Below are 25,615 nucleotides of genomic sequence, written 5' to 3' on the forward strand. Positions count from 1 at the left end.
GTTGAATCCAGCATTTTGATCTACACAGTCTTTCATCAAGTCACCTGGGACCTACAACACTGTGCAAGTACTACTCAGTGAACTTCCAGTTCAATATTTTCTCACAACAAATTGGGTCAAAAAAAAAAGAAAAAACAAAAAAAGGCAAAATCCAAAGGTAAATGTTCTCCCCTCACTGTAATTTTCACTGCAGCATCAGGGCATTTTAACAGTTACATTTTAATTGGAAAGGGTCTAATGGGGGGGTCTGATGAACCTTTCATAATGCCTTCAGATAACAGCCATAACCCTTGTCATGATCGTATGACCAGATTGTAATAATTGACATGAGCTTAAAGTTAACTATGTATTGTGTGTGTGTGTTCATTCAACCACATTGAGATGGCAGGTACGCAATCTGCCAAGTACTGCCATCTGCTAAGTCATCTCATCCCCACACAAGGGGGGCGGGTATGCTAATGGGTGAACTGAACAGGGCTGATTACTCACAGAGATCTTGGCTTTGGAGATGTCGTCCATCTGGATGTGCAGGTCCTCGATCTCCACCTCCATGGCCTTGCGGGACTTGACGGCAGCCGCACACGTGAACTCTGACTCCTCCAGCTGCGGGGGGGAGAGGAACGAGGTGGGGGGGGGGGGGGGGGTATTGTATAACCAGTATCGGACAGTGGAATCAAAATCTGGGACAGTGCTCTGGATAAGCAACCTGGGCCTTCAATGTTCTCTCAATCCCAGGGCTCTTCAGCCCTCTGTGCTAATCTATTTGCTGTGTGCCCTTGTTTGGGACTATCAGAGCGATGTGATATTGGGAAGGATTACAGAGGGTGTCGCCGGCCGTTGAAAGCAGCCCTGGTGATGTGGCTCACCTGGTTCTTGAGCTGGGCGATCTCCCTCTTGCTGGGCGCGTTGTTCTTCAGGTGGTCCAGCATGATCTGGGCGTCGGCCAGCAGGACCTTGGTGCGCTTCAGGTCCTTCCTCAGCCTCTTCTCTGTCTCCACGTCCCGCTGGCTTACCTGTGGGCCAGTCAGAGCTAAGGGTCCGAGTTCACACCGCACAGCCCGGCATGGGGACTGCAGCACCACAGGCACCCCTCCATGCAGCACAGAGCTCCCAGCGCAAATAAAAAACTACTCAATGCAACACATAACTAATACAAAACAGACTAATGAAAGCGTGATACACGCAGCGTACAGCAACACACACTGCTCAATACAAAACAGAGAACTGCAAAACAGACCAATCAGAACGCTGAGATCATCGCAACATAGGCTATTAAAAAATACAGAACTAACGAAACACAGACCGATCAGAACACAGATCAGTGCAACGTAGACTATTCAAAACCACAGCGTTCGTTACAACGCAGACCGCTCAGGATAATGCAGAACTCATCTAACACGCACCGCTCAGTTCAACGTGGCACACACTGCTCAACAAAGCACAGAGGTCAAGGCACAATCCTGACATGTTAATATGTCACAGACCTCACAAAACAATACAGGAGTCAAGGAAAAAAAAGCTCTAAACCTGCAGCCTAGAACTCTCCATTCCACAGAGACCTTACAATACAAAACCCACCACCAACAAGCAGACAACAAGAGAGACCGCACCTAGCGCAGCTCTCAGATCTGGCACATGTGACCGCCCTCAAGGTCCAGAGTTAACCACAGGGCCGCTGCTGAATGTTACTGAACATTAACGTGGTAAATGGTGACGGTGCAGTACCTGGTCCTGAGCAGCCAGCAGCTTGGCCTCCAGGTCTCTTCTCTCGCGAAGCACCTTCTGCTTGTCATCGTACTCCTCCTCCAGCTGCACCTCCATCTGCTTCAGCTGCAGAGCAGGGGACACATCAGGTCACAGTGGCTGCACAGGGGGACCGCGCAGGGGCTGCACCGCGCAGACGCGGCCAAAGTGACACCACACGTTCTTGTCGTAGCATGCATCGGAGCTGACTGAATACCATCCATTCGAAGCAGACAGTAGACAGTACTTACTCGCCAAGCTTCATCAAAAATGACCCACAAACAATTTAAGTGCATTTTAAAAAAAACACATTTGAGAAATTGAGCAGTCTGAAAATATAGGTAGGCAAAGGACCTGGTCACGATGACTACAGGTATTTTGTGAAAAATCAATACCAGGTTCTTTAGAAAGGAGGCGACAGTGAAGGCCAAACAGAAGGAAGGAAAACAAATTGAGAAGAAGTCGGTCGCTCAATATCAGTTCAGCCAAAAAGGAAAAAAGAAATTCGGGATGATGACTGGCAGAAAAGGAAGAGAGAGAAGCACACTGCAGCTTGCAGGAAAAAATGTACACATGCGCTCACAGAGGCAAGGGTGATCATGTGGCAAAGTCGGGCATGAATCAGTCACAGCAAAATTTGATGTTCCAAAAGCCTCGAGGAATTAAGCTTAAGCTATCAATTAAAAAAGACATAAAAAGACTGAAATGAATTTATTAACACAGCTTCATCATTACAACTCATTATCCCACCTCTCTGCTGTCAAAATTAACCTTCTCTGTCACTCTCCTTGGGCCTTTGGCTGCGCTACGTCCTCGACATCCCACTCATGGTGAAAACTGCTGCTAGGAGGATTAAAAAGCGGGCCACCTTTGACCCCAGCCTTCAGGGGCTGCAGGGGGGGCGTTACCTTCTTGCTGCAGGACTGGCGGATCTCCTCCACCTCCTCATCCTTGCTCTCGATCTCTTTTGAGTGGGTCTGCCGTAGGCGCTCCATCTCCATCTCCAACCGCAGCTTGGCCTGTGGGACAGATGGACACACAGACACAGGAGACACGGGAGAGGTTCAGACAAAGGGTGCACTTTGAGCACATTTAAGAACAGCTTTCGTCTTGGAGGCAAGTTGGTCAAGAAGTAGAAGAAGTCCTGCTTAGTTTCACATTTATGGCATGGATTCTAGTGTATTACGGTTTGACGGCAGAGTAGCATAGTGGCTAAGGAGCAGGGCTTGTAACCGAAATGTTGCCAGTTCGATTCCCCACTGAGGCACTATTGCTGTACCCTTGGGCAAGGTACTTAACCCACAATTGCCTCAGTAAAATATCCAGCTGTATAAACGGATAACACTGTAAAGAACTGTAACTGTAACCTATGTAAGTCGCTGTGGGTAAGAGCATCTGCTAAATAATGTAATGTAATGTAGGTAATGGGGCTAATTACAACTGCTTGGAGCCCTGTACAAACACCACTGCTTATCTCTTCAACCAAAGTACCTTCTACCCCCAACCGCTGATCTAGAATCAGTACTAATCTTAACCCCAACCACTGGCTGACAAAAATACTGAAACTCATTCAAGACTGATCCAGAGTGGCTGGGGGGGGGGGGGGGGGCATTCGCTATCTGTTTGCACCCACCTGCTCCAGCATCTGGATGGTGCCCGCCTGCTCGTCCAGCTCCTCCTCCTGGTCTTTGACCTTGGCCTCCAGGTCGCGCAGCTGCTTCTTGACCTTGGCCAGCGAGGCCTCGTCCTTGGACTCCTGCGAGGAGAGGTCCTGCAGCTCCGCCTCCAGCTGCTCCACCTTCAGGTTGACCGCGCACATCTCCAGGTCCTTGTCCTGTAGGGGGCAACAGAGAGTTGCTAGCAAGTTATTTCAAATGTGTTAATTTAACAATGAATGGGGGAATGCCAATGTCAATTAGAAATTGTTTTCACTTTTTAGTTATTTCTTTTTAAATGTTACATTTGTCTGACTTGCCTGTAAAATTCATTGTGGTTCTATACAGATACAGTTTATTATTATTTGTACACTGTGTGCGTGATTACTGTTGTTGTTAGTGTTATTATAGATGTGGTTGTTATTGCCATTATGAGTAGTAGCATTAGTATGGCACATGATTAGCATTATCATGCACACAGCTCCACAGCCCCCAGCCCATGCCCCGCTCTCCTGTACCTCCAGCTGCTGCCGCAGGCTGAACACCTCCCCGGTCAGCATGTCCCTCTCCCGGCTCAGCTTCTCCCTCAGGGTCCTCTCCCTCTGCACCTCGTCCTGGGCCTGGCTCTGCTCCGAGTCGAACCTGCAACATCGGCGCCCCCGTTAGGATTGGAGTCCAGCCTGCGAAACCCACACTCGTGCTGCGCCCGCTCCCTCGGGTCATCGCGGCGACGCTCCTGAACGTGGCCATGCGGGGAGCCGCAGCGCAGTTTGAGAACGCTCGGCAAGAGAAGCAGCGCGCGCGCCGGCACGGGCGCGTACCCCGGCGCAGGCTGTTCCCGAGCCGGCGGGTGCCCTGCCAAATCTGCTCATTAGGTCCCCCGCCGCTGCTTTTGAGATCACAAAAAAAAGTGTTGCCAGCTTTTGATCTCCAGACAGAGGAAACGCTTCCAAGAAAATAAAACACACGCTACGCACATAAGCTCATGAAATCCTCATATAATTGCAAATTTACAACAGCCTCTTCTGTTCTCTTACAATGCAATGCCCACCCAGACAGCTTTATGCAAAACAGAGCAAATCAGGAGACATATGCATAATGCATAATGTGCAACCTAATCCCACAATATTCCAGCAAGTCGCCATAATCACCGCAATGTTGTGAGAACACTAGACATTAGTTTTAGAGGTAGTCTGCTTTCCTAACAGACTTCAAAATTATAATTAATATCCAATGTCCTACTTAACACAGCAGAACACAAGAAAAAGTAGTTTTGTACCTTTCCTGTAAAGATCCTCTTCTGATATAAAGTCAATGACAGAAAGACTGAATAATCATTTTCAGTCGAAAAATTATTTGGTTCCACAAGACATCATCGTATCTTAAAAACTCCCTCTCCCCATCTGCCACATGAATGCATGCAAAATAAATGCAAACACTGACAGTCACAGAGCCGTAGCAACTGCCCTTTGTAAGCACCCAGCAAATGCAGACCATCGAGACAGAGTGCAGCGGGGGCTTCCCTCAAGCCTCTCATTGCTCTCAGTCCTGTCTTTTAGACTGTGCTACAACCGGCAAAGGGTTGCAGTAACCAGCATCTAATCTATGATTGTGGAACAGGAAGTGTTTCAGTGTGGACCTCTGAGGCAGTGTTTAGACCCCCTTAAAACTGTGGGGCTCTTTACAAATAGTTGGTTTGTGTTTGTATCTCTTCAGTGATTTGGTAACAGGGACGTCCACAGGGATGTCCACACTTCTCTGGGACGTGTACCAACAGAAAATCTACTGTTGATTGCTCTTTGAAATTGTTTTGCCTGTACAATTTCAACAGATGTCCCCTCTGCTGATGAGAGTCTTTTGCCACCGCAATGACACCCCTGCTCGGTCTGAGCCAACACAAGGTCAGAACCTAATGCTACCGAGCAACCAGAATGGTGATGGAAACTAAAAGGGCCAAGGGAGACCTCGCTGCTCCTGTAATGCGCACTGTTTTCTTGCCGTGACCCTTGCCACTTTTGGCCAGCAGAGATGTGCCCTTATTTGGCGGTGACAGCCATTGGACAGACCTCTGCCTAAACAACAGAGAGGGAGTACAGAGGAGAGGGAGGCTGAAAGTAGGACACAGTGTGGGTTCAGGCTGTGTGTGTGTGTGTGTGTGTGTGTATGCATGTTTGAGTGTGTGACTCACTTTCTCTGCTTCTTCTGCAGGCTGTGGTTGTGGCTCTGCTGTCCCTTCTGTGTGTGTATATATGTGTGTGTGTGTGTGTGTGTGTGTGTGTATATGTGTGCACCTGTGTGTAAGTATATATGTCTGTGTGTGCGCGCGTGCGTGTGTGTGTATGCGTGTGCATAGTGTGTGCGCATATGCACCCGTATGACTCACTTTCTCTGCTTCTTCTCCAGGTCGTGGTTGTGGCTCTGCTGTCCCTTCTGTGTGTGTATATGTGTGTGTGTGTATATGTGCACCTGTGTGTAAGTATATATGTGTGTGTGTGTGTGTGTGTGTGTATGCGTGTGCATAGTGTGTGCGCACACGCGCCCGTGCGACTCACTTCCTCTGCTTCTTCTCCAGGTCGTGGTTGCGGCTCTGCTGTCCCTTCTGTGTGTGTGTGTGTATGCGTGTGCATAGTGTGTGCGCACACGCGCCCGTGCGACTCACTTTCTCTGCTTCTTCTCCAGGTCGTGGTTGCGGCTCTGCTGGCCCTCCAGGTGCAGCTTGGTGTCCTGCAGCTCGGCCGTCAGCCTCTGGCACTTCTTCTTCAGCTGCTGCACCTGCCGCTGCACCTCCTCGTTGTCCGCCTGCAGGTCGGTCAGCTGCACGGAGAGAGGGGAGGGAGGCCTCCGTCACGCACTACCAACCACCAGCCGGAGGCACACTGCTCACACCGAGAGCCTGCCGTGCACTGTGTACACAGGGAAACGGGGGCACTGTTCCCTGTCAGCTTGGTCATGTTATACTGAATGAGGATGCTCTGCTGCTTCTGTGAAATGTGACATACTGTAAATGTAATGCACACATACATATACACTCATTTTCTGACTTCCCTCTACAAGAGGCTGAAAAGATTAAGTGTTCCAATGAGCTACTGGAAACAGACAGGTTGGGCGACTTGTAGGATGTTACTAAAAGCGCCAGAGTGGTTGAGGAGGGACACACAGAGGGAGACACGGATCACCACTCTGTAAAGGTCTTCCTATGCCAGTCCCAATATTTAAGTCCAAACTCAAAACTTAGCTCTACAGTCCTTCTTTCCCCTTGCTCCATCCCTTCCTCCATGGCCCCACCCCCCACCATCATCTATGATCTATCATCTACGCATTTGCATCCTGATCCATTTTACATATTGTTTTAAGTTGTGTGTTATTTCTTAAACTGTTTTCAGCCACTTGTTCTGTAAAGTGTGTTGAGACATTGTTGTTAAATCCATCTTAAACTAAAACAAACTTGCAACCTAAAACGCAGAGAGGTCGTGAGCTGGGGGCGGGCGTTTACACCCTGTGGGAGAGGCCCACAGGTGCGCGGGGGTGTGTCTTACCCTCCTCTCCAGCTGCCTCTTGCTCTGCTGCTCCGCCTCCAGCTTGTCGTCGCACTCCTGCTGGACCCTCTTCTTGGTGAAGTCGGCCTCGCGGACCGCCCGCTCGTACTTGAGCCGCCACTCTCCACCTGCCAGACACACCCACGCGCAAGCGAACGGTCACGTCTCCCCTGTCACAGCGCAACCGACGACCGCGGCCGCGTTGCTATGGAGGCGCCTCGGCCTCGCTCTGGCATGATTAACCAGTCTGCCCGCCGGCGGGCAGGGGGAGGGGGTGGTGAAAGATGTCCTTTACGCCCAACACCTGATATATCTCCCATACAAATTTAACGACGGGAACATGTGACCAGCTGCACAGACTGTTTTTCATGAGTTGACGAGGAATCAGCTTTTTATGAAGCCAGGATTGTACAGAAAAGCTCCTGGCCTCTGGTAAATCAATGCCGGATTCTTTGAATACTCATGAATAAATATAAACTTGAATGCAATAGGCTTTGTCAGAGGAGAAGGGGGAAAAAATCAATTTGGTGGCATTAACTGTAATATAGGGGCGAAAAGATCCTAAGTACTGACACGCGGCAGTTTATTTTTAACTGGCTTTTCCCTGAGCTGCCGGCCTTAGCCAAAATAAAACACGAAAGTGAGGTCAGAATTGAAGTTTATTTCTCAGAGCGATCATTTGAAAGGATGTCCATTTCACCTCCGGAGAGAACACAGGGGATTCCATTACGGTTCCGCATTTGCATATAAATAGCATAATGACAGCTTCAGAGGAACGCGCACTCAGATCCTACAGATTATTTTCTCATTTGTCTGGAACTACCATGCTGTGGCTTTTTAGCGGATCTGAGGCACAGCACTTCCCCAGTTCAATGCGCCGGGCAAAGGGAGCTCGGGGGACATTAAAGACACAATTAAAGATCTCATTCACAGCGCTGAATACATTTGAGAGACAGCAGAGCCGAGATCTGTCACTCTGTGCCTTTAATCTGCACCCCTTGATCAAGCGCATCTCCAGCATCCCAGCCGTCGCATTACGCGCTCTCAGGCCCAATTTGTACAGTCTAGTACATGGCGCAGAGAACCCGCATTCCGTCGTCCAATCACCGCCGCCGCTCCGGTAGTCATGGGTACCGAGGCAGCCCAGGCCAGGCTCGCTCGGCGGTCGGAGAGACTCACCGGAGTCGTCCTCGTCCTCGTCCATCTCGCCGTTCAGCTCCGACGCCCTGATGAGCCGGGCCTCCATCACCTCCATCTCCATGGACTCCATCTGCTTCTTCATAGCGTCGAACTTCGCCTGTGGGTCACACAGAACAATCACTTTTACACACACGCACGCACGCACGTCACGCACGTCACGCACGTCGACCTTCAGCTCCTGAGGGATAACGTCCGGGCCATCTGGCGCCCGGGACACGCCCGTCCCACTCCGCTCGTATCCCCTCTTCCACGCTTTGCCCTTCTCAAACCTGAATCCTAATTGGCTCGCAGACAGTTAACCTTCAACAGTGGTGCGACGTGATGTGGCGCTTTCAGCTCGTATTCACCTTTTACTTTACCGCAAGGAGCAGCACGACCATGTTAAACCCTCCCGTGAGAAGCAAGGGATCTCAGGGCCAAATGCGTGAGTGCTTCCTGACTGAGGCAGAACTACTAAACCGCAGGCTAATATGCAGCAAGGCGCTGCTCGGTGACAGAGCTGGGAGAGCAGGATTTTGAAGGATTGTGGCAGCAGAAATGCGGGGCTTGACGTGCTTTTTTTGAAGGTGCGAGTATTACCTGCAGCTCCTTCGTGTCCTTCTCCAGGCGCAGCCTCTCTGAGGTCTCCGTCTCCAGCAGCTGGGAGGCCGACTCGCCCGTGTTCCTCTCGTCCGCCAGCTCCGCCGACAGCTCTGTGATCTGGAGGCACAAACGCAGGCGTCCCGGGTCAGCCTCCCTGCCCGCACTCAGCAATAAGGCGGGCACTGTACCACGTGTCTCTGGAAGCGGGTTACCTCCGCAGAAGCCAAAGAACCAGCCCCCCCCCAATTTCCATATCACCGATGTGGGTAGATACCCAACAACAGGAGCCTGTTTCAGGTGCGCCACGGCTTTCAGTCCAGTCGTGGAAAATGTGCAGTCATAAAACAATAAATCTACCGACCGTGTGCTGCAGACAGGCCAGACCCTGTGTCATGACTGTGCGCTTTGGGACTGTCTGTGTCAGTGTGCTCTCCAGCACTAGTGGCAGGTAAACTGTGCTTCAATACAGAATGTGTGTTTAAGGTGCTTTTCTCTAGAGAGCGGTGATGTTTTTTTGTTTAAAAGCACTCTCGTTGGAGAGGGAGGTTGTTTTAAACCCCCTGGTGCGCACCGTGTCTGTTGGTGGCTGCTGTGTGTGTCTCGGTGTAGTGTTTGTTCAGACAGATCGTCTCTATTGAGCCGTCTCTGTCTCAGCGACTCAGGTGCAGTGTGTGGACTCGAGGCCCCCGCTCCACAGAGGCGGGTGTTTGGTATCCCAGCATGCATCGCGCAGGAAAGGCTCACCCTGCTCTCCAGCCGGTCGCTGTTGAGCCTCAGCTCGTTCCTCTCCTTCTCCACCTTCTCCAGCTTCGCCTTCAGCTGCTGGATCTCCTCCTGTGTGGAGAGGGACAGAAACACCGTCACGCGGGGTGGGGTGGGGAGGGGCAAGGGGCGCCCGCACGGTGGCACAGCAGGCTGCTTGGATCCGTCCCGCTCGTCGCCCAAACACGTAACCCCGCCCCCCGACAGCGCCCCGCTGCACCCCATCACATCCGCCTTCCAAATAAGAAAAGCAATTTTCGAAGATTGGGAAGTAATTAGCGAAACGGCAGTAGGCCCGCCAGCGCTGTGCGTACAAACAAAAGTTAAGAACAAAGTGGGTGTTGTGCGGAGACGGCCCCCTTCCCCAACCCCCGCCCCCCAGCAGAGCTCCCCCCTCCCTGCAGAGAGCACGCCTGCCCGCATGGCTCCGCTCTGTCACGCGGGCCCGGGCGTGACGGACGTGTTCGGCATCCGCGCCGGCGCTGATCAAAGCTGCACGGCTCCTCACGCCGGTGGCCCCCCGATGTGAGACCGCCGCGCCGCCAGATCCGGCCGCCGCCTGTTTGTCTCCAGTCAGGGAGAGCAATCGGAACTACAGAGCTAATGTATTCCCAGCCCATCCTCTGCGCTGTGAAGCCTACACACAGAGGCCTTTGAGACTGAGGCAACAGTCCTGGGCAAAGGGATGCCGAAAAAGACGGACAACTTCGGGCACTTTTGATCCTTCCTGAAGGCCTTCCTCAGATCAGTCAGATTACAATCAACAATATGCCACGCGTGGGAATTCATATCATGTGGATGGGAATACGCAATCATGTTTTTCAGTATCAAAACCCCAAACCCCCTTTTTAACTCACCTATACACATAAGTATATACATCCATAAACTCAAAATCAAACCTCAAACAGCAGTGATGACTGGACTGTGCTAGGAGGCCTGAGGCTGCAAGTACTGTGACAGACAGACTGACAGACAGGGGGACAGAGAGACTGACAGACAGACAGATGGACAGAGAGACAGGTGGACTCACGTCTTTGCCGCGGATCTGCTCCTCGGTGAGCTGCACCTCGATTAGCGGGCGGACCGTGGTGAAGAGCTTCCACCAGGGCCAGCCCTTCACTCCCCGATTCTTCTTGATGTTCTTCTGGATACAGCGGATGGCCAGGTCCTGGATCTGTGTGAAGCGCAACAGAGACGGCAGTGTGTCAGCAGAGACTGTCTCTGACAAGCAGAAAGCCCCAGGAGACACAAAATGGCACCTAAACCTCTGCATAAAGGGAATAAGTACAGCACTTCAGCTACAGAAACTCTAGGTCTTAGTATAGATAGACAGTGGGGAGTCAGGCCAATGAAGGCATGGGGCGGTTACAGGCGTAAGTGTAATGGACCATAGTGAGGAATGAGACCCTTGGACTATGGGCAGCCTATGGAAAAAAGAGTGATCGGCGCCCAGCTCTAACCAAGCTCAATAGAAGCGCCACAATGACACAGTGACAGACAGATTTTCCCTCCTACAAATTCCCATTCACCCACCTGAAATCACCAGCTAAACCGCACGTCTCTTCACTGTACAGAGTGAGATCCATTCGAAGATAATCTGTGTGAGGGAACAGACGCGCGATCGATAGTGCGCGTTTACGCTAGTTCTCAACAACCCGAGCCAATCTGCAACATCGACAGAAATATTACTGCACGGCTAATGTTACCATACACCATACAACAATCTGGCATGTGCAGTGTGTAACACGCTGATGGGGCGTCAGGGCGCAGCCGCAGTGCGCCTTCCAGGACCGGGAGCTCTTCCGAGTAACTAAATCAAATGTCAATAAATCTTGGCAGGCAGTTTGGAATGTTACGCGATTTGCACGCCGGTATTGTATGTGCCGCGTCTCCGCTAACAGCCGATTATCTGGCAACCCAATTAAAGCGGCGTAATTTGCAGCGTCGGGCGGGCCGCGTCTGCTGAGCGAGCCCCGGCGCCGATCAGGATTTGTCACGCTGCGAAAGCCGCAAACGCCGCTGAATCTCAGACGGGGGGGGGGGGGGGGGGCGAACAGCCCTTAATGGGGCTCATCTGTGATGTTTAGCCTGCAGGGCAAGGCTAACAGAATGGCGCGAGAAAGTTATCGACCGCCTTGAAAACTGGGAAAATTTCTGAGCACGTTAATAGCCGGCCACAGCTCGGACGAAGGCAGAAAACCCATACCACACTGGATGTTAACCCTGTGCCAGGCCTCATGGGAGAGCACTGCGAAGCCTTTCACATATGGCATTGGAATTCTAGCCTATCAAGCTCTGATGTATCCTTTAGGTGTGAAAAAGCTGTGAGAAATGTGTTTGGTCTCACACTGGTGAAATCCCATCCGGCTGCTGCCCTTCAGATATGCCTTTCTGTCCTGAAACAACGGTTCCCAACAAATCCACCCTGAATCGTAAAACAGCCAACAGCAGCCATCCTACTGGAGGCGAAACACTTACGTTGCTGAGAACGGGACAGCCAAAACCTGAAAATGGTGGCATCACAGCCGCGTGACGCTTTGCACCTTTGCACATTCTTTGTTTCATGCGAGTGGGCCAAGCTGCCAGGTCATGTTACGACCAAAGCCAATGCTAGCGCTAGTTAGCATGCAACCACAAATGTCCGTGTATGATTTGTTATTTTATGCAATCGCGGAATAATTTAAAAATAATCCACCAAAATGAGAAAATATTAAAGCTTTATGCTTTACACTTCCAGACACAAAACTCTGTATTTGAACAGTAACATTCTGGTCTTGGGGTATGTGGCACCATGTGAATATATTCCACAGCTACACCTATTTCCAGTGGATTTTCTGGAGGACTTTGAAGGGTATGCGTCATAAGGAGTGCAGACTACAGACTTTTGAGAATGTGTGTGCTACAGAATTTCTATACCCATCCACCTAGCCCAGCCAGAGTTAGAATTCAAGTGCCTATGATTCACTCCAGTTTCATAACCAAGCGTTCTGCACCCAAGCAAATTCTTATGGTAGAATTTTGCACGAACCTTTTAAGAAGCCTCCCCTCTGAGCCCATGATAACCTGACTCATGTAGGCATCGAGCTCCATTTAGGTATCAGCTTCACTGGACGAAAGCAGCGCTGCTTTGCACATTCCCCAGCATGCATCTGTGCTGATTACAAATGAGCTTCAGACAAGATAACAGGAGACACAGGGCTCCATATCCCATTTGTCTCTGTGTCTGTGTCCCATGGCAACTTACAGCCTCTGGACAGAAGCTCCCTTTCCCACTGGTGGGGGATATTTACGATTATGTCACAAGTCTCTACAGACTCTGTACACTCTGTACACAAAACACAAAGGTTGGAAAAGAGCCACACAAGATACACTTTAAGTTTAAAACTTCAAGCTGGAAGTCACTGCCCTCTGAGAGGGTAATAATAAAAGAAGTGAAACTTGACACGGCCACCGTGCAGAGCGTTCTCAGTGTGCGCGATATTAAAGTCCGCCTCTGACTTCCCTCAATAAGAAGGAGCACTTTACAATTACAGCCGTGGAGCACCCTTATCAAATTCCGTGAATGGAAAGGGCTGAGAGCCCAAAATGACTTTCATTACACGGTCATTATTAAAAGGTACGCCTCTGGGGGCGAGCTCTCCGCTAATCCCTTCCCTAAAAGGGGAGAGGAGAAGGGAACGCGGGACCGTTTCCTCTCTCTCGCCTACCGCGGGAATGAGCCACTCCGCCACGTTCATCTAATTAGCCGAGGCCCGAGAACGGCACTGGAGAGACGCCAAGCGCGCATTCACCCTTCAGCCGAGGGAGCAGCAGACACGGCACACCCTCTGCGTTTTGTCTGAGAGCCCATTGATCCTCCCTCTCATCACCGGTGAGACTCGCGCAGCTTCAGAGGAGCGCTCTCAGCCTGGGCCCTTCCTCTAAAATATGGATTTTCTTTCTTTCGTTGAAAAGGCAAATTCCACTTATGAAAACATTCCGTCGCCAGCTCGCTGCCTAGATTCAATTAAGATGTACAGGACAGCTATAACCCAAAAGGTCACGTCAATGAATCATTTCTTGCGATTCGTTTCTTGCGAAACTGTGCATCACTCATGCGAATTAGACTCTTTAAAAATCTACTCACTGGACTTGAAGCTGTTGGTACAGAGGAAAATGCCTACCCTCTCCGCACCCCACCATTAAGATACACAATCTCAGCCTCTCTAAGCAATAGCCTATATGATACATACAGTTTCTAGCCACATAAAGCAGGAGTGTACCTCTCTCCACGCACAAGAGCTAACTTAAGCACAATGTCAAATCTTGTACCAAAGTGCAGATTATAAAACAGATGGAACCCTATTTTCTCAGCGTAATGTAATTTACCAAAGGGAAAGAGAGAAGGCCTCCAGAAATACACTAACCAAATAAATTTAATATGACTCCTCAAGGTCTACTGTCTGCTTCAATCCTCATTTTCTCCAGTTTCTCCCCCAGGCTGCAGCGCGTTAAAAAATCTCTCCGGTCTGTCACCCTGCCAGAATCTGTAAAGAGTGCCCTTTGCGCTCAGCGGAGGAGAAACCTCCCCACTTTGGCTTCAAGATTTTACCTGGAACACAATGTTCCCTGAGCGGAGCAAATCCTTTTTGCTTTTTGTTCACAAGAGAGAGTAAATAAAACCAGACATATCATCAACCCAAATTAATTACACGGGGAAACAATATTCGAGGGGAAGATAAGGGATTCTTCTGGCGGAGAGATAAAACAACCCCTGATAACCCTGAAAAGCCATTTGGGCATGTGCTCCACGTTGAGAAGTCACTGAGAGACTAGAGAGAGACTGAGAGACTAAAGATCCAATCCTTTCACTTTTCAGGGCTGGCCATGGGTTTGAGGGACAAAATAAAGGCGAAGTCTTTAATAGTGCAATTTAAATCACTGTAGCATAAACTGCAGAAGAACCGGACTCCGTGGCTAAGAGGTTCAAGACCCACACCAAAAACGCAGCTGACCCAGAGCATCTTCCAAAGCCAGTCACCATCCTGTTATGCCCGATCTCAAAATCTTGGGCTGGCAGGACAGGCAAGGCCAGCAGACGCCACGCTGAAAAGGCTGCCCCACACTCCTGATTCAGGATGAGACTGTCCGCATCCTTGACCGCTAAACACAGTTCAGGGCGGCCGCAGTGGGCACAGTGCTGACCAGTAGGATAATCGCACATTCGGCCCTGCCCGCTGTGTGCTGTCTCGGCCTCTGTAGAAGGAGGCAGCTACCTACAGAGAGGGGGAGGGGCTAACGGAGAGAGGGGAGAGAGTAAGAGAGGGGCCACAGTGCAGTTCGAGTGCAGGGAGAGGTGCGGCTCCACGTTGGAGAGGCAATCGATGAGACAGTGATTGAGGGGATGTTTCAAACCCCCGAGCCGGAGCGCGGCGCGTGATGGATGTGGCATGGCGTGCGCTGATGAGGCTCCAAATTTACTGCGAGACTCACTCCGATGAGATCGGTGCACTCCAGCTAAATCCCACCGTTCCTCCCAAATGAAAATTAAAAAGGAGCCCTTTGCCCGCCTACCGCTGCCATGGAGATCTGACCGCAAATGACCTGGCTCCCACAACACACTGCCATCAGCGCAGTATCACCATTATAATAAGGAAGAGACAAGCGCATTACCTTACATCTCACTAGCCTGGCAGACATGCTTATCCAGAGCAACTTGCATAGCTTATGATGTTTCACATTTTATCCACTTATACAGCTGGATATTTTTTGAGGCAATTTGGATTAAGCACCTTGCAACATGGTTCAACAGCAGTGTCTCACCAGGGAATCAAACTGTCACCCTTTGGGTTACATGCCCTGTTACAACTACACCACTTACCAGTACTGCATTACATTATACATTAACATGGACACACAAACTACATGAAATATAACGCGTGTGTGAATACATACACATATATATAATGTAAAATGTAATCATTCTGTACACCAAGCAATCAAATTAGAATTGCAGGGCTCCTAAAAAAGGAATTCAGGGAAATTCAGGATTAGGGATAGGACTGGAGAATGGTAACAGGTTCAAATACTAAGGGGGACACTGCTGTCTGTCTCTAAAGAGAGATGCTTAACCTGAATTTCTTAGCAACGGTAAAAATGGAAAACGTAAGGTACGCACATTGCCTTCGACAAGGCCTTCCACTCAGGAAGCCTCCCTGTTGAATGCGACCGAGCCACTAGCTTTAGCCTCTCTCGGTCAGGCGCGAAATTCTAGTATTGAGGCGATGGGCGCAACAGCAGCTCCATACCTTCCTCTTCTTAAAGGACTGCCTGGCCAGGTATCCCCTGCAGGCCGCCTGGAACAGGGTGATGTTGCGCCTCGTCTGCTCATCCCTCTGCTCCTCCAGCTTGGCCAAGGTACCAGCCCTGAAGAACACCTGCATGGGGGGGAGGAGAGAGGCACCCGTTTAACCCCACTACCTGCTCACTCCAATCAGCCACTGAGGAGTCAGCCTACATGAACAGAAAAGGGGTCATTATTCACAATTGCACTTATCTAACTGTGATTATTAGTCATATTAGCAATATTCACATACATGTACCTTCTGACATTGTTCAGCATTTCCCCCCGTTTTGAAATGACAGAGGAGGAGATAACCACCATCCTTTTTAAATCTCTGTCTCGCACTAGTTCTGATCACAGTAGTATCAACCGACTTGCCAATTATCCGTCTGATATTTAGCTCAGAGCTACAAACCTGCAACTGGGATCTATTTTTTGTCCAACAAAAAATGAACAGTTTATATTATGACGTGTACGTACACTGTGTTGACATGCGGAATAAAGAGATTTCAATGCGTTTTTTTATTTACACTATTTTCCTCAGTGTTGCTGCGATATGCAAACTGTAACTGAAATCAGAAGCTTCCAAAAGTGGGATTTGCACAGTACCATCATTTAACACACAGGGCACGTCTGGCTTTTTTTTTTTCTGGAAGTGAAGTCTAATCACATAGCATTAGCGAGGCAGCCTAAGATCCACTTCCAATTTCAGATTTAATCATGCAGATTCGGAGGCTACAGATTAACAATTTATAGGCTGCCTTAATGAAAAAATAAAGCTATATGTGACTTAATTGCATTAGTGCTCTGTGTGAGGCAGCTCTGTCGAATTCAAACACGTGTAATTAAAAACAGGGCCGCGGATGCTGCTTCTCGAGCTAAAGGACGGCGGGCTTGGGCATAACTGGAGGAGCGCATGTTCCCACAGAGCAAATTACTCCTAATCTAAGGAGGCCGACAACAAATCCCCCCTGATTCCGTCTTTATCTCTGACTGGTAATGGCGGTGTTATTCTTCCGTTAAGATCTGAGGTGGAAGGCCGTTTTTCTCCGCCTAGCGCAGCACACGGTGGCTGTTATTTCATTAGACAGCCACTCGGAGAGAGGGGCTGCATTACATTGTGTAATAAATATTGCTCCCTTCTATCGCATTTGTATCGATTGCAGGCCTGGCGATGGATCCGGCCTTCTTTCCCCCCCCCCCCCCCCCCCCCCCTTTGGAGCACACAGCTGCCACCCCCAAAGTGATGGACAGTGATGGGCATGCACTTTACCCAAGGCTTCGCGGAGCAGAACTCCAGCACTTTGCAAATTAGACAGCGTCCCGATGACATGTGAGGGCTGTGTGGGCGGAGGCAGCGCTCGGGCCTGTGGGCTCTTTAGCGGTGTCGTTTTTTTTCTCCTCTTTCTTTTTCTTCTCTCCTTTCCATCTCCAGAGGAGCAGCGGCCGATGTCAACCAGTGTCAGAAATCTTGATGGGTTTCATGAAAGGGGGACTTAAAAAATAAAAAGACCCAGGGTATCAATTTCACTCCTGAAAGAAAAAAAAAAAAAGCGCCCACTTTCCTTTGAAGAGATGGAAAAAGAAATTGCGTCTCGTTCCATCATCCTGAGCGTAAGAGCGCCTCCTCTCTCACTCGAGTGGGCTCGCAGTCTCTGGGGAGGGCTCTGGAATCTGCTGCCACCGAACGACACCGGCAAGCCTTTGTCCGTGATGCTGCTGTGGTTTTTGCAGATTCTCGTGCTGGCAAAAAACTCGTGCAAAGGAGTTTGTCACAGTTGTTCCCTTTCAAACGCCCGACTGTTCCAATCCACTGTGGAGCAGGGCATGGCTCACTTATTTTTGGGATTTGAAGGTTGCCGGTTTGAACGTTGTCCATGCTGGTGTCACCACTCAGAGACACAGAGGACAGCCCTTGCATTCACAAACAATGAAACTTGGAGTGGGGGGGGGCAAGGGGGTGGAGACATACAGGGATTGGCACGTCAAAGGGCCAATGCGATCTGTCAAAGGAGGAGTGGTAGAGTTTTCTGAGGGTAAGAGTTCAGAAATTAGCACTAGCTGCTGTCCAACTTCATACAATATTGTATGCATGGTTTTCAGGTAGCAGGATTAGCTTTTGGAAGGAGGTGTTTGCCATCTGAGAGCTATGGCTGAAGCACTGGATCCATACGCAAAGCAACAAAAAAATTCCCCCATTACGAGCTTTCCCCTCTAGGGGTTCTCAGCATTGAAACGAGTGTCAGAGAAGATTTGGGGCCAGTGTAATTGACATTCTGATGAGGCAGCTGTTGCTAGGACCCCACTGGCACGTTTTGTGGAAACCTATTTCGGCTCCAGTTTACTCCTTACTCATTTCTGAGCTTGTTTACCCTGTGCCCATTTCGGACTCTTAAATCCCTCTCGCATTATAGTAGCATCTTCCTCCGCTTCAAAAGAATTGTTTTCCTATCCTGTGTTTTAACAAGACTTTCCAAAAAGTCCAGGAATCTACAATGGAGCAGCTGTTTATCTGTTTGTCTTTGTTTGCCCTGATTTTAACTTCATTTGCGCTTGCCTTCCAGCTGAAAGGATTAAGCTCCACTGCGCCAACCGGTGTTTGATCAGAGTAATCTGCAAGAGCCAAGGCGGAAAAATAACACCAAACAATGAAACTCGTAACCTGCCAAAACCCAATCCTTCAGCAGGCACAAAGTAAAGAGCCGTAATTATCCCCTCATTGTGGATTTGGAGGAGGAAGCGTGTCACTCACGTCCTGCCACCCGGGCCCAGCTGCGGGTCATGCCTGCTTATTGTCCGGGGGGAAAGAGAACTCCTGTCTCAGAGCCGAACGGATGAGACCCACCTGCACTGCCGCCTGGAGGCCGAACGGTAAACACGCACAGCTTTCGAGAGGAAGGTTTGCAGGGTACATTCCATGAGGAAGTGTTCTCACGAGAGGGGGAACCCCCTCCCACCAGCGTCATCGTTGCCCGCTGTTTACCATCTAACGAGAATTTCATTACACGGTTACATCTCGGAACAGGAAGCTGTGAAATTGGCCTGATTATAAATAATGGAGTTTTTCTTTCTGTATACGATATCGATTTGTTTTGGGTCATTTTAGCACATGGTAGTTATGACGAGAACAAAAAGGGGTTAGACTTTTCTGAAGAAATACTTTTTTCTTATTGTTCAGCAAGGCCGAACTAACACTCCTGTCCACTCTATAACCTTGCCTTTATGCTTGTGCTGCTCTGTTACACGCACAGATTCTCAGAATCCTCAAAAAAGTTTGTAGTGAAGAGAGAAACGCAACAGTGAGTGAGCTGTGAATCCCCCCAGTAGACAGTGGGTGTGGCTGAAACAGGTTGCAGAACTCACCCTGCTCAGGCCCATGTGATAGTTGCTTTTCTCCAGGTCCAGGGACTCCAGCAGCTCCTCCACAGCCTGAAAGACAGACAGACAGACAGACAGACAGACAGACAGTCAGTGATCCCCACCCCACCTCCTCACAGCCTAGACCAGACCAATCACATCCGACCCGCAGCCTTTTAGCAACAGGTCGCCCACAAGACCGCGTCCCCCATCACCTAAACAGACAGGAGAGCCTCTGAGTGGAGCCAGGCTTCCCGCCCTGCGTCTGTACCCTGCCCCGCCCCCCGGAAGCAGAGACTCACCGGACGGTTTGCCTACCGTGGCTGGCCACTGCTCCGGGCTCCCCCTGCCCCCACCTGTGGCGGTAACGCGGACAAGCCCGTGCAAGAGCGGTCAGCCGGCGCTCCCTCGCTCTCCCTCTCTCCCTCCCCCTTCTCCTCTGTCGCTCTGCAGCAGACAGGTCCACTCGAGAAGTGAGCCTGAAAGGCCTCGTCTACATTACCCTGCGAGAGGAGGTGGCAGCCCGGAACACTGAGAGGCCTTTGTTTGATTCTGTTTCCAAGGGGACCTTCAGAGAGAAGCTGACGCAGGAAAAATCTCGCCCCCCCCCCACTCTTCCCAGCCACCTCCTCTCTCTCCCTCTCTTTCTCTCTCTCTCTTCTTCAATGTCTCTCTCTTTCAATCACTCTCTCCCCTGTAAAGAGTGCCTTTTGTGTCTTCCTTCCCGTCAGTAAATTTTCACTCCCTCGCTTTGACTGTTTTCCACAAGACGGGCGCCCCTCGACGTTAACCTTGAAGCGTGCGCTTCGTTCGCCAGCTCCGCTGTGCTGGCACAGGCCGAACGCCCCGTTCAGAACGCGCCGAGCCCTCCTTCAGGTACCGTCAGCGCTCGCTGTTCGCTCAGGCTAACTCTCCCTAATTGTCCCCAGGAGCCTCGTCCGGGCGGCTCAGGCGGTCGATCGCGGCTCTGAGTTTTGCGGGGTCTTGCGTGGGTCCAGCACACCGGCACAATTAAAACCCCTTTCCCCCCCCGCCCGCGGTGCAATTGGCATTGATTTGAATTGGAAACACAAACACAACAGAGCCGGGGACAGGCTTGATGAAGTCGTCAAAATGGCCCTGATTAATGGGAGTTTATTGTTCTGTCGTTGCTGCGCCGAGGTGAGGAAAACAATGCGCCCGGCTGTTCATTAGTCAGCGCGGCGGCTTTCTGCGATCAGGCCTGTCATAATCAATTACACACGCAGGGAGGCGAGGGGCAGGGGGGAGCGGGGGGGCCGGGGGGGGGTTCCCTTCCTCCTCCTTCTGGAAGGACGGGGACAGAGGGATGGCACTCACTCTCTTCTCGTCCGTCACGATGTAGTTGCGCCCGTGCTTCTTGGTCAGGTGGGGCGCCAGCACGTCGAAGCGGCGGCGGAACTCGGAGAACACCATGTGATCAGGGTACCCTGGGGAGAGAGGACGAGGCGGAGGTTTCACTGCTGCCGTGTGGAGATAACTGCTGACCTGGTGCCTGACCATCACGGGCTCACTCTCTCACCCAGACACACATAGGCAGAGATTCGCACATACGCACATACACACACACACACACAGACACAAACAGACAGAGAAAGGCACATATGCTCACACACACACACACACACACACACACACACATACACACACACACACACACACACACACACACACACAGTCTAATAGTTTATTTGAGCCTTTGTGCTTTTCGAAATACACACTACCTCTTATTGGGCAAGCATGGTGTCTGCTCTTCAAAGCTCAGCTAATGACACACAACCTTCTGGCTCAATGACACCAGTGTAAGCTCTACCGGTGGAGTGGCTACCAGCACTTCTTAATGGCATTGGAAACTAGAGAGCAACAAGGTTTCTGTGGGTGTACTAAAACAGAAATAATGCTTCTAGCCACTATGAAGCCATCACCCTCCCCTTTTATCCCCTACTTACTGCAAGGGGGCCTACAGGCTCCCTTTTCTTCTCTTGTCCTCTACTCACAGGCCTTCCCCATTGGCCAAATTCCATCAAAATCCTTACCCTCTCCCTCACCCTCAGTATCAGTTACTCTCCCCTCCACAAAAGGAAAGCCAACCCCTGCACAGCATAGAGGCCCTGCTGTATCCCGGGTGCTCTGCCTGCTAGCCCCACTCCAGCTTTTAATAACTGATAATACCGCCAGCTGTCACCGCGGGCCGCAGCTCAGACTCCTCTCCAGTTAGCTCAACTCCATTATCTACCAAAAGGCGGTCAGATCTACTCCAAAAGCTTACCTTTGGTTGCCAATAGGTGGCCAAGGGGAAATTTGACACTTTTTCTCTCACTAGTATTAGAGGGTTTTTTCGGTTTTCTTCTTGTTAGTCTACCGAGTCTTCTCAGTTTCTTCTCTCAATCATTTATAAGATATCTAGGAACACAACACGCAACTCTAGTGTGCTCCACGAGGGCGCCTCTGTACCTCACACGGAGCACAGTTTTATCACACCTCATTGATCCCATTAGCGCTAAGTGACGTCTTTGCTGTAGCTATCCCTTGCTGAGTTCCGTTGTTAAGTTACGCTCCCTATGACCTGAAACTGTTTACAGACGCTGCATTCTCAGACACGGTCTGGGACGGTGCCTCTGCAGAGACTGCCGCACCAGATAAAACCGCACCGTCTGGCTTGACAGACTTCTCAGAATCACATCGTCCTCGATCCGCTCATCTCAGTGTCTACGCTGAAAGCCTGATCACGGTGCCGGAATGCAGTCTAAGCCCCGCCCTGGCTCTGACGCAGGCGGCTCCTACCCTGTCTGTAGATCCTCAGGGCGTCCAGGATCTTGGAGCCGCGGAGCTGCGCCCGCAGAAGAGCCACGTCCAGCTGCATGAGCCCCGAGTCGCAGTGCTCCCCGACGACCTCGCCCTCCCCGGCGCGGGGCGAGGGGCCGCCCGGCGCCCTCGCGTCCCCACTCAGGGCATCCGCCTTGGGCAGCAGGCAGTGCACGAAGTGGACCCTCGACCTCCTCACCGTGTCGATCAGGGCGTCCTGCGGGGGGCGATATGGTGCGGTCATGAGGCTCACCCGACTTTGCGAAACCCACAGCAAGCCATGCTGAGTGCCAGAGAGCTGCAGTCCATTTAGGGACCTCTTTAACCACTATGAAATCTATACATACATATATGTACTAACAGTACATGTTATCAATTTACACTGCTGCGTAGTCAAAGAGCCAGCTCAGCTTGGGAGTGGTTCAGGTTAAATTGCACAATGGGATTCGAACTTGCAACCTCTCTAGTTACCTAACCAACACACCACATTGCATTTGACGAACCACTCAGGTGGCACGGTATTTAACATCCTGTCAAACTTATAAGTCTAAATACCATATCAGGAAAAAATGGACCCCAACACTCCATGTGGCTCTCCAGCACCCAAACATGCACCAGTTTATGGTAACAAATCCAGGAAGTGTCATAAGGGTCACAGGTTCATGACCCCTCCCTTCCAGCGCACTCACCACTTGCAGTTTGATCTGGATGCAGAGAGATTTCTTCTTGACGGCGGCCACCCCCGTGGTGAAGGTCTTCCTCATGCTGGTGGCCCGGCGCAGGGCAAGCTGGGACACGCCCTCCAGGCCCGCGATGGAGCCCGACAGCACGGCGGCCCCGCTCGTACGCCCCGCGAACAAGCTGCTGATGTTCTTCCTGACAGAGAGAGAAAACAGCCCATATAGCGCCTGGGGCAGACAGTGGAGCACAATCTGCACAATGACATCACAGAAAAAAACCGCTCTCCCTTCACTGTTCTTTTTCAGCACATATGTGACTAGCACTTGACAGAATGCAGACAGGTAATGACTTCAGGGTCTTAATCTGGCATCTACTGCTGCCCTATTGGGAATACCCTGCATGGACAGCAAGGTTCAGTAAATGACAGCACTGCTGCTCCACAGTGAAGCTGCAGGCAGTTGCTTGGGCGCCTGCAGATAAGAGTGTGGAAGGGGTCTTACTTCTGGGAGTCCTGGAGCAGACTGGCGGCGTTCAGGGAGGCGGGGTTCTGCTTGGCGTGGTTCAGCCAACCCCGCACGTCGTACTCCACCCAGTCCGTCCCATGGCTGTGCCCCAGGAGGAAGTGATGGGGCCTCTCGCTCTTCAGAAGCAAGGTGTGGCCTGGGAGACGGGGGGCAGGAAGTGACACAATCATCCGATCAACCACCACGACTGAATGATGGAACAATACCAGGTTCAGTGCTGAGGAGAATCCCTGTGCATCTGGGTGCTTCCAAAAAACAGGAATGTGGAAAAATACTGTGGCGAACGGCGTCGGCTTTCACACACGCCTGTCCTCACCTTTGCTCTCTCCTTCGGCTGGGCCGTAGTAGCTGAAGAGGCGGTCGAGCAGCGTGTCCTCTGTCCCCCCCGGCTGCAAGGCCTCCTCCTCCATGAGCCACAACAGGCCCCGCGCCTCGTCCGTCCTGGCCACGGTACGCACCTGAGATTCACACGCGCACACACACGCACGCGTGCGTTAAAACCCCCCTCACAGCAGGAGGGGAACGCCCCCACTACCCGCCAATCACGCCTAAGACGGCAGCTCCGCTTGACTGTAAAGCCATTGTGAAGACCAAGACGGAGAGAACCCCTCGCACCCAGGAGTGCTGATAATCAGCAGAGACTCGTGCGGCGACGGCGGCCTTCACCCTGCCCACGCGCGCTGACTCACTGCCGCGCACTCGCCGGCCCACACGCACAGTCCAAAACACGCCAACGGCCCTATTATGTTAGCCTCCGTTATTCCTTTAGCTTTCCTCTATCCACCTCTCTTTCACAAAGCACTAAGAGAACTGAAGCACCGCTCTGTAAAACCAGCCTACATTTTAACAAGGCCTCTTCCTATGTAAGATTACACTGTCTATAAGCAGCCTTGGCTTCACAGTATCGCTTGACACTTACCTTCATGTTGTCATAACAAGCGTCTGGTGTATGGTGGCTTTGAAAACACTGCTGTTGTCCTGGATTTACACTTGTACTACAAAACCTACTTTCTCTGAGCGTGTGCCTTTAAAGTAACCCTCACAGAGCAAAACGTGACTTTATTGATTAAGGCAATTATTTTGTGTCTGAATCTAAAAAGGCAAAAAGACCAGCTATAACCCATGCTCTCATAATAGCTAACCTATGGAGGAAATATCCAAAGCAATCAGGCGTTCATAAACATTGCACTCCAGGTTGTGCACTTAAGCATTTAAGCAATTAATAGCAGCAATGGCTGCCACAGATTGTTTTTTTTTTTTTTTTTTTTGGTTGTCTTATCTTCTGGTATTATTGAGCCTCTGTAGTGAGAGAGAGTCATTTAAGGACTTCAAGAAAACCAGGACTAGAATGGGGAGCTAAAATAGGCTGAGATAATAGCAAAATTAAAGCTGAATAAATTTGTGTTAATTCCGAATTTCCCCCCTGGAGACTTTCACAAAGTGAATAACCTCCTATCCAATTTTCCACTGACTCACGTTACCTGATTGCGCTCGGCAGGCCCGTGGCCACGCTCTGAAGTATAGCGGTTAGCCTCACAAAGAATAAGCGCTAATGAGAAGCAGACACAGACTCCTACACCTCGCGACTTCCGAGGGTCCTTGGCTGCTGCTGTATGGAATTAATCAGGGCTGTAAACACAGCCAAAGAGCGCAAACGAAGCCGGACACACACAGCTGAAATCAACAGCAGAATTCTCAGTATGTTGCACACAATAAAACCTGCTGTTAAACCACTGCAAAGGAGGGCAAGAGGAGGTCGAAACAGCCCTTAAATTCTCAATATGAGGGGAACGTAGAGCCCAGATAATGGCCGTGGAGCTTCTGTCTCGCCGCTACGCCACCTCCCCTCTCGACACATTACATTACATTACATTGCTAATTTCCTTTGTTGCCATTTCCTCGGTTGTTAGTTTTTTTTTATAGTCAGTCTAAGCTGGGAGGCTAAGCTGTCGAGAGGGAAGCTTTGAACAGCAAAGTGCTCCAGTGAAGGGATCCGCACACACCGGGGCGGCTCGTCCGGACACCGAGTCGGCACGTCCGCCACCTCACCTTATGATGGCCTGCCGTCCAGAGATCAAACGGACCAGACAAAGCGTGCCCCCTCCCCGATTTGATTTTAATTTTCCGTGCCAGACTTCTATTTGTCTGCGCTCCTTTGATCCCAATTTGCTGCGCTCATAAGGCGACAAATAAAATAATCTTTGAAAAGAATCGATACGAGTCGCCTCGTAAAGAGCTTAAATTGGACGCCTTTGTTCTGGGCGACAGGCGCGGAACGGTGACAGCTCGGCCGACTCGGAGCGCAAGCAGATCAAACATGACAGTAATAAAAAGCTTTGATGGAACTATAATTAGGAAACTATGTACGCTGTAAAAAAGGGAACAACTGCAAACAAAAGACAAGCAGAATGGACCAGTAATAACCAAAAA

General features: G+C 50.7%; 1 protein-coding gene across 5 annotated transcripts in view; it reads right to left on the reverse strand.

Moving 5' to 3' along the window:
- Nucleotides 1–25,615, reverse strand: part of LOC118774771 (unconventional myosin-XVIIIa-like) — a 107,625-nt gene that overhangs the window by 20,500 nt on the left and 61,510 nt on the right. For all 5 annotated transcript variants that reach the window (XM_036524257.1, XM_036524256.1, XM_036524255.1 and 2 more), the window contains 19 exons: nucleotides 23,502–23,643; nucleotides 23,162–23,321; nucleotides 22,670–22,856; nucleotides 21,960–22,197; nucleotides 20,496–20,605; nucleotides 19,164–19,229; nucleotides 15,766–15,894; nucleotides 10,509–10,652; nucleotides 9,461–9,550; nucleotides 8,714–8,833; nucleotides 8,114–8,231; nucleotides 6,935–7,062; nucleotides 6,058–6,212; nucleotides 3,917–4,040; nucleotides 3,377–3,577; nucleotides 2,652–2,762; nucleotides 1,726–1,830; nucleotides 867–1,013; nucleotides 490–603 (listed from right to left, as the gene is read on the reverse strand). In XM_036524257.1, coding sequence (XP_036380150.1) covers nucleotides 490–603; nucleotides 867–1,013; nucleotides 1,726–1,830; nucleotides 2,652–2,762; nucleotides 3,377–3,577; nucleotides 3,917–4,040; nucleotides 6,058–6,212; nucleotides 6,935–7,062; nucleotides 8,114–8,231; nucleotides 8,714–8,833; nucleotides 9,461–9,550; nucleotides 10,509–10,652; nucleotides 15,766–15,894; nucleotides 19,164–19,229; nucleotides 20,496–20,605; nucleotides 21,960–22,197; nucleotides 22,670–22,856; nucleotides 23,162–23,321; nucleotides 23,502–23,643 — 2,589 coding nt within the window. The remainder of the gene's footprint in view (nucleotides 1–489; nucleotides 604–866; nucleotides 1,014–1,725; nucleotides 1,831–2,651; nucleotides 2,763–3,376; nucleotides 3,578–3,916; nucleotides 4,041–6,057; nucleotides 6,213–6,934; nucleotides 7,063–8,113; nucleotides 8,232–8,713; nucleotides 8,834–9,460; nucleotides 9,551–10,508; nucleotides 10,653–15,765; nucleotides 15,895–19,163; nucleotides 19,230–20,495; nucleotides 20,606–21,959; nucleotides 22,198–22,669; nucleotides 22,857–23,161; nucleotides 23,322–23,501; nucleotides 23,644–25,615) is intronic.

This window comes from Megalops cyprinoides, chromosome 3 (genome assembly GCF_013368585.1).
Source record: "Megalops cyprinoides isolate fMegCyp1 chromosome 3, fMegCyp1.pri, whole genome shotgun sequence".
Classification (NCBI taxonomy): Eukaryota; Metazoa; Chordata; class Actinopteri; order Elopiformes; family Megalopidae; genus Megalops; species Megalops cyprinoides.